This window comes from Saccopteryx bilineata, chromosome 4 (assembly GCF_036850765.1).
Source record: "Saccopteryx bilineata isolate mSacBil1 chromosome 4, mSacBil1_pri_phased_curated, whole genome shotgun sequence".
Taxonomy (NCBI): Eukaryota; Metazoa; Chordata; class Mammalia; order Chiroptera; family Emballonuridae; genus Saccopteryx; species Saccopteryx bilineata.
The window spans coordinates 61,255,249-61,263,748 of NC_089493.1; the positions used below are offsets into that span (position 1 = coordinate 61,255,249).

Below are 8,500 nucleotides of genomic sequence, written 5' to 3' on the forward strand. Positions count from 1 at the left end.
ACTCTAATTCCCCTGACTCTCCATGAAGCAACCCTTGAAAAACCCAGTCCCTGATAACCCTAACCAGCCAATCTTCCTGCTCCTATTTCCAGATATAAAGGAACTACTGGGGAAAAACAACAATAAAGCAAAATTGATATACTAAAAGTTTTTAAAGAATACCTTAATTTATTCATTGCTACTCACTACTTCCTACTTATGCCTCGTATTCCTAGACATAATCTCCAATGAGATTAGAATTTCTTTAAAATACAATGTACTTGTCTCACAAAACCAATCCCTCCTGTTTTACAACCTCTTCTTAATTACTGACAAGGTTGATAGTTATTATTGATGAGGTCAACTGTTATTGGAAAATGAGGCTTCAATTTCAGTCTGCCTCTCTGTTTTAATATAACCTTGTCTCTGTATGGATCTGTCTTGTTCTATTCTTTCCATTACTTCAGAAAATTAGATTGCTGTTCCTTTTCTCTGAAGAGAACTTTACAATTATTCTGAGGAGTCTGTATTATCCTGACTATTCAGTGACCTTATGCTCATGCCTGTTCTTTTGGCAAAATCTTTCCTACTCCAGCAGCTCCTTGATGCTGTTGCATTTAACAATGACAACTAACCTCTTTTTTTTATTACAGTCTCTCTCCCACACTACTATGATGACATTTTTCTATTTCTAGTTCTTATTCACATCTCAAACTGTGCCTATACTGTTTTCTTTTGCACCTTGTTTCCCTCAAGGCTTAGCATTTTCCTCCCTTCTCCTCACCAAGTTTAATCTTTATTCCTGTTTTCTATGTCTACTGGAGAATGCGGTCGAACAAGGAGTGGGGAAATAGAGGGAGGATAGGGAAGATGTTTATGCTGGCAATCTGTAATTCTTTATATATATTGGGGTGGAAAAGTTGACAACTATTGCTCACCACTCTCTATAGAGAACTCATTTATTCTCATAGCTACCATACTTAAATCTATGTAATCTCTCCCCAATTCAATTTTTCTCTCCCTATAATTTTGATCTTTCCTGAGACCCAGTCTGTTTCTAGAAGCATAATAAACATTTATATGTTTATGTCCCACGATCAGACACTTCCAACCTGACACAAACTTTGACACTAACTTCCCCATCTAAAACACCTTCTTTATCTTTTGAATAACCCAAGAAATATCCATTGCCCAAATAAGAAAAAGTGCTATCATCTTCATCATCTTCTTCACTGCCTATATCCAGGAAGTGATCAATTCATCATTTGTGCTGTGACATCAAAGAGAAGTGGCAAAGAATTTCCCATTCAAAAGAGCTATCCTCATCAATTCTTCCTGCTACACTCACTGCAACCTTACCTCTAGTCTAACTTCAAACAAAAAGGCCACTTTCACCATGTCATTCTTCTGTCCAGTAATTTATAATAGCTCCCTATTATCAGCTATATATAGTATAAAGTTTAAATACCCCCAGGAATGGCCTCTCTGAAATCTGACAACTACCATCATACCCTATTTATTGTTTTTCTCTACTATAGCATTTCTTGAACTTTTTGGTCTCAGGATTCTCTATAGTCTTAAAATTATTGAGGACCTCAAAGAGCCTTTGTCTGTGTAGGTTACATCTATCGATACTTACTATACTGAAAATGAAAATTGAGAAAAACTTTAAACACAAGAATACACAAGCACATATTTCATTAACTGTCATAGCAATGATGTCATCACACACCATGTATCCTGGAAAACTCCACTGACAGTTGTGAGAGAATGAGAGTGAGAAAGACAAATAACATCTTAGTATTATTATAAAAATAGTTTGACCCCGAGAAGCCTCGGCTCACTTTAAAAACACTGCTCTCAGCCGACCAGGCGATGGTACAGTGAATAGAGCATCAGACTGAGATGGGGGGGGGGGGGGTCTCAGGTACGAGACCCCGAGGTCGCCAGCTTGAGCGTGGGCTCATCTGGTTTGAGCAAAGCTCACCAGTGTGGACCCAAGGTCGCTGGCTCGAGCAAGGGGTTATTCAGTCTGCTGAGGGCCCACAGTCAAGGCACATACGAGAAAGCAATCAATGAACAACTAAGGTGTCGCAAAGAAAAACTAATGATTGATGCTTCTCATTTCTCTCTGTTCCTGTCTGTCTGTCCCTATCTATACCTCTCTCTGTCTCTGTAATAAAAAAAAAATTAAAAAACAAACCAATACTGCTCTATCTGATCTTGATTCTTTTAATACATCTCCCTGTCAATCATTTATGATTACTGATTAATAACTTTTGAGTGCAGCAGTAGCCTGAAGACAGAAAGAAGTCTAAGAACCCCAGATTTATAAAATAATCTCCAAACTCATTAGAATGCGGGCTTATTCTCAGTCTCACCCGCCTATCAATTTTATTTTCCTCCTCCACGATACTCCCCAAGTGGAACAAACCGTTTCCTGCTTCAGCATCCTGGAATACTCTATTCCCTCTGCCTGGAACACCTTCTCTCACTCATCCTTCAGACCTACTTCATAGGTTACTAATTCTTTGAAGCTTTTTCTTAACACATTCCATCCCCAAGTATGCTTTTCTCTGTTATTCCATAGCACATTTAGAACTTCTCAAATTGCACCAGAATTACCGCTCATATGTCTGTCTCCCCACTAACAGTGACCTACATGAGGGCAGATTTGCATCTTACTGGTCTTTGTATTTCTAGTACTTCACTCATAATAGGAACTCAAATGTTGTTTTGCAAAGAGTCAGTTCAGTGCTCATCTACCCGCAAATATTGCATAGTACTAGTTCCTTCCTCTGAACTTCTGCAATACTATATATTATAGAAATTAAGAAGAAAGAAAAGCCTAAAGAAAAATGTTATAACCTTTCTACAAAAAGACTGAGAATTTTAGACTATAGGATCAAGTCTAATTCCCTAGTCTAACATTCAAGGGCCTATGTCAAGTGTCTCTTCTTTTTTTTTTTTTAAATAGGATTTTTTTTTATAATTTATTTTTATTTTTTATTTTTTAATTTTAGAGAGGAGAGGGAGAGAGAGAGAGGAGAGACAGAGAGAGAGAAGGGGGGGAGGAGCCGGAAGCATCAACTCCCATATGTGCCCTGACCAGGCAAGCCCAGGGTTTTGAACCGGCGACCTCAGCATTTCCAGGTTGATGCTTCATCCACTGCACCACCACAGGTCAGGCAAGTGTCTCTTCTTTATTTTTCAATTTTAATTTCTATTATTCTCCAATTTGAACTGACCACTCCTGTCATCCAATACACACAAACACATGCAGGCACATAAGCATGCACGCGCACACACACACACACACATGCGCACAATCTATTCTATTTTTTTCACTTTTGTTTATACTCTTCTCTCTCCCAGGAATTCCACTTCCTTGTTATTTTAAATTCTACTTTTCCTTAAAAGCTTGGTTCAAGACCAAAAATTTCACGAAGCTCTCTGGGACATGCCAGACCAAAGTAAAAATTCCCCTTTTGGGATATCTAATGCATTTCAACCTGCTTCCTATGACCTGGTAAATACAATGTATTGTCTTGCATTGTTCTCTAATAATTTCAACTAAGTCAATGCTGCAACCCGAAATAGCTCGACAGCTCTTTAAGAGCAGGCACAGTTTTCATTCAAAACATTTGAATGCCAATATGTACCAGATACTGGTAAAGTTTCTAATCTTATTTCTTTTGCATCAACCCTTTCTAGTAACAGCAAGATGAAGGCATGTAATAAATACTATTCCCTTAACTTGATTTTCTCCCTAATGGTCAGAATACTCCAGGTTATTTTTTTCTAGGGAACATTTTATCTATAGACATAATTATAAATTTGAAAATAAAATATACTATGAGATGTATCTTCTCAGCACCTTAAAATTGTAAGCTCAAATAAGACACTCCATTTATAGGTAACTCACTCTTACCTAATATACTTAATTTTGAAGGTCTTTCCCTTTTACGCTCCTTTGCCTTGAATACATCTTATATTAGTTGTTACAATTTTAGCTCCCTTAACACATTCTAATTCCTGGTTACTGGTGATAATGCCAAACTATTTAAAAAGAGCCAAAGAAATAAGGCAAGTAAAAATGCATAAGTTGAAAAGATAATCTTTGAAAACCAAGAAGTTATGGTAATTGGGTGTCTAACCAATTCTTCTCCTTAAATGGAATTTGTCTAAGGGGCCACATCTTCCCTATCACCATTTCCTTACGTATCCACATCCAAATGAAGCAAGCATTAGTTGGAAAATAGACTAAACACAACCATCAGAATTTGGTCCCTGACATCATGGATTGATAACTTCTGACAATTTCCCCTATTAGTCACTCTTTTGCATGTGATAAAGTCAGTAAGAAGAAATAACATAGAAAAATCCAGTTTAAAAATAAGCATAGGGTTTAGGATGCTCTAAGTCCTAGTTTTTTGTAAGTCTACCGGCCACAACTGAATGTCAAACTCTCATTTAAATACTACAAGAGAGACCTGAGGTTGTCGGCAATTCTTTCTGATATCCGTATAATATGCTTTCAACAAGAGAGTTCCAGGATAAATTTCACATAAGAAGAAAAAGGAACTGATGAATGAGGAAAGAAAGGAGGAAGCCATCAGCTGATATGCAATAGCTCCCCTACCCCGTTTTCCCCCCACCCTTCCCCAAAAGCTTATTAAATAGGAAGCTGCAGAATATACCTTCCAGGCCAGAAGCAAAACATTGAGGATGGCCAGCAAAGGGCAGGGTCCGTTCTCATTCTGGGTGATGATGGGAGTGTTCTCTTCCTTCCACTGGATCCACTTGATGTGATAGACAGATTGTCCCGGGAAGCGTTCCTTGGAGGCCGCGAGCACCTGAGCTGCGTCTCCCTCCTCCTCCTCCTCCCCTCTGCACAGAGGCACAGCCCCGGGCACCACCGCCGCGCCGCCCTCCTCCTCGTCCTCCTCGTCGTCCTCCTCGGGGACCCTGCTCTCAGCTCCCTCCTCACTATTGAACTCGGAGCTACTGGGGAAAGAATGCAGGTTAGAGAACGACTCCAGGGAGTCCAGGCTCGGCGATTCCCCGTGAGGGCTCGGGTCGCTGCAACTGCTGCTGAGGCCGCCGGCGCTGCTGGGCTCTTCCGAGCCCGCGGCCGCCAACTCCGGCCGGCGAATGCCGGCGGGGTCAGGCCGGGCGCCCGAGTCTCCGGCAGGACCCGACCCATGGCCCGCTCCGGCCTCGGCTGTCTCCGGGGAGGCGGTCACCTTGCGCTGCCCTCTCAGAGGCACCTTCTGGGCAGCAGGACTCTCCAAATCGCTTTCCTGCAAGTCCAAGCCCTGGAAGGAGCTGCGGGGTCCGGGAACCTGAGCGGAGGTGGCGGGAGGAACCGTGTCCGGGAGGCTCCTCCCGACGGCCGCCGCCCCCTGCCCATTCCCGCCGCTGCTCTCCGCCGCCCATACTTCGGGACCATCCCCAGCAGCGAGCCTGGTCTCCTGTCGCCCTTCCTGCGGAGACGCTGGCCCGGTGGCCACCCCGTGTTTTAGCGGCTGCAGACTCTCAGGGCCGCTCTCCATACCCAGCCGCCCGCCCCTCGCTCTAAAGAGACCGCGGCGGGTTCTCTTCAGCCAGTGCCTCCGACGCCATGACAGCGGCACTGGCAGCTACAGCGCCCCAGCGCAGCTCTCACCAGGCACGTCACCGGGGAGGGCATCGGGCGCGCGCGCGCGCCGCCGCGCGGTCCGCCAACTCTGGGCGTGCCTGCGCGTGCTTGCGCGCCGCTGTGTGACAGCAAACCACGCGGTCCTGCCCTCCTGCGCGCGCTTGCCGGTCCGCCAGAGCGCGCGCTCGGAAGGCGTGGCGTGGAGGGCGCGGCCAGGAGGAAAACATCCTCTTGCTATGTGACCGGAAGTTGAACTCTGGGGCGGCTAGTCCACAAGCTGCTTACTTAAAGGCCAGGCGAACAGGTCACATCTTGGCTGTGATCTTGAAGAGCTGAGTTTTGTGTGTCCCGCTCTTGAGCTCGTAGATGAGGAATTGTACTATTTGGAAAAGAGCTCGCTCTTGAAGCGTTCAGATTTGTTTCCCCAGCTTGTAATATGGAAAAGTGAAGGGATTTCTTAGGAAATGCAGATGCTGGCTCACTACACTGCAAAAATTTCAGTCTCCCTCCATGTAGGCTGAGAAACACTGTGCTTTCTCACCAACTACATGAAGCATCTGTGCAGATGTGCATATTGGTCTGAGCAGCAAAAAATAAAATAAAAATAAAAATAAAAAAGTAAGGCAATTTGGGCTAAAAATAATAAAGTAGCTTGTGCTTGAATTAGCCAAGTCTTTGCGGTTTTGTTAACTTGGCCTCACTTTCCTTGGAGTAGGAAGAGGTCATTCCTGAAAGAGTGACATTTCTAATTTGAACTGACACCTCTTAAGGCCATGCAATTATCAGAGAGGACAGAGAGGCTGGAAGTTTTGTTGGTGACAAATGGATTTGGGTCCTATTCAGACCTGTTTCAGACAAGAGCTTTTTCCCCTCCCCCGCCTTTTATTTATTTATTTGTTTGTTTGTTTTTAAGATTTTATTTATTGATTTTAGAGAGAGGAGAAAAAGAGAGAGAAAGGCAGGGGGGAGGGAGGAGTGGGAAGCATCAGCTCACAGTTGCTTCTCTGTACCCTGGGATCTCAAACCGGTGTCTGCAGTATAACAGATGAAGGTCTCATCCACTGTACCACCGCAAATTAGAAAAAATTTCTAATTTAGAAATTAAATTAAATCCCCTCTTTTAAAAAAAATCTTTTAGTATTTTCTAGGATCTGAGGATACAAAATTGGCAAGACAGGTCTTCCTTCATAGTCATATGAATGTTTGATACCTAATTGCAAAGTAGATATCAGGCATTCATATTCACTTGTTCAACAAATCGTTACTCAGTACAGTGGTGCTCTGGGGATGCCATGATGAATAAGAAAATTGCTCATCTTCATGGGGTTTACTGTCAAGTGGGTTTTTTTTATTACTATATACATGTTTTTAAAAATTATTGATTGAGTCTTCCTGACCTTCAGCAGGGCCTGCACCACCATGTTCTCTCGGGCGGGAGTCGTTGGGGTCTCGGCCTGGGCGGTGCAGCCGCAATGGACCCAAGTTCGAAATATGGCAACTTTGAAAGATATTACCAGGAGACTGAAGTCAATCAAAAACATCCAGAAAATTACCAAGTCTATGAAAATGGTAGCAGCAGCAAAATATGCCCGAGCTGAGCGAGAACTGAAACCAGCTCGAATATATGGAGTAGGATCCTTGGCTCTGTATGAAAAGGCTGATATTAGGGTGCCTGAAGACAAGAAGAAACACCTCCTAATTGGTGTGTCCTCAGATAGAGGGCTTTGTGGTGCTATCCATTCCTCAGTTGCTAAACAGATGAAAAGTGAGGTGGCTACACTCACAGAAGCCGGGAAAGAAGTTAAGATTGTTGGAATCGGTGATAAAATTAGGGGTATACTTCATAGGACGCATTCTGACCAGTTTTTGGTGACATTCAAAGAAGTGGGAAGAAAACCCCCTACTTTTGGAGATGCGTCAGTCATTGCCCTGGAATTACTAAATTCTGGATATGAATTTGATGAAGGATCCATCATCTTTAATCGATTCAGGTCTGTCATCTCTTACAAGACAGAAGAAAAACCCATCTTTTCTCTTAATACTATTGCAAGTGCTGAGAGCATGAGTATCTATGATGACGTTGATGCTGACGTGCTGCAGAATTACCAGGAATACAACCTGGCCAACATCATCTACTATTCTCTGAAGGAATCCACCACGAGTGAGCAGAGTGCCAGGATGACGGCCATGGACAATGCGAGCAAGAATGCTTCTGAGATGATTGACAAATTGACTTTGACCTTCAACCGCACCCGCCAGGCTGTCATCACAAAGGAGCTGATTGAAATCATCTCTGGGGCTGCAGCTCTGGATTAATGAAAATCAAGTTTCATCCTCAGACAAGAGGTAAAGAAGGAAAATTCAGCCAGCTGATTGTGTTTTAGCTTACTGCTGTCCTGGTGAGAAGAAATTATTGATCCATTGATTAAATTTCTAAGGACAGCAAGATATTTGTAAATTGTCTTACAATAAACAACTTATAATAAGTAAATCGTCTTTTTTTGTATATAAGAACAATAATTACAGCTTTCAAAATAACCTGTTAAAATACTTAGAACTGCCTGACCTGTGGTGGCGCAGTGGATAAAGCGTCGACCTGGACTGCTGAGGTCGCCAGTTCCAAACCCTGGGCTCACCTGGTCAATGCACATACGGGAGTTGATGCTTCCTGCTCCTCCCCCCTTCTCTCTCTCTCTCTCTTTCTTTCTCTCCTCTAAAATGAATAAATAAAAAATTAAAAAAAAAATTATTGATTGATTCTAGAGAGAGAGAGAGAGAGAGACAGAAACATTAATCTGTTCCTGTTTGTGCCCTGACCCGGGACGGAACCAGCAACCTCTGAGCTTCAGGACAATGCTCAAACCAACTGAGCTATATCCT

At 43.0% G+C, this 8,500-nt stretch overlaps 2 protein-coding genes across 2 annotated transcripts in view; one reads left to right on the forward strand and one right to left on the reverse strand.

Annotated features, from left to right (window-relative positions):
• Positions 1-6,195, reverse strand: part of MINDY2 (MINDY lysine 48 deubiquitinase 2) — a 78,365-nt gene extending 72,170 nt beyond the window's left edge. Inside the window, exon 1 of the mRNA XM_066276044.1 lies at positions 4,680-6,195. Within this exon, the coding sequence (XP_066132141.1) occupies positions 4,680-5,534 (855 nt within the window). The 5' untranslated portion in view covers positions 5,535-6,195. The remainder of the gene's footprint in view (positions 1-4,679) is intronic.
• Positions 6,196-7,011: 816 nt separating this feature from the next.
• LOC136335332 (ATP synthase subunit gamma, mitochondrial-like) lies at positions 7,012-8,111 on the forward strand. Its single transcript, XM_066276577.1, has one exon. It carries the CDS (start codon positions 7,040-7,042, stop codon positions 7,934-7,936), a length of 897 nt encoding a protein of 298 aa, XP_066132674.1. The 5' UTR covers positions 7,012-7,039; the 3' UTR covers positions 7,937-8,111.
• The last annotated feature ends 389 nt before the right edge of the window (positions 8,112-8,500 follow it).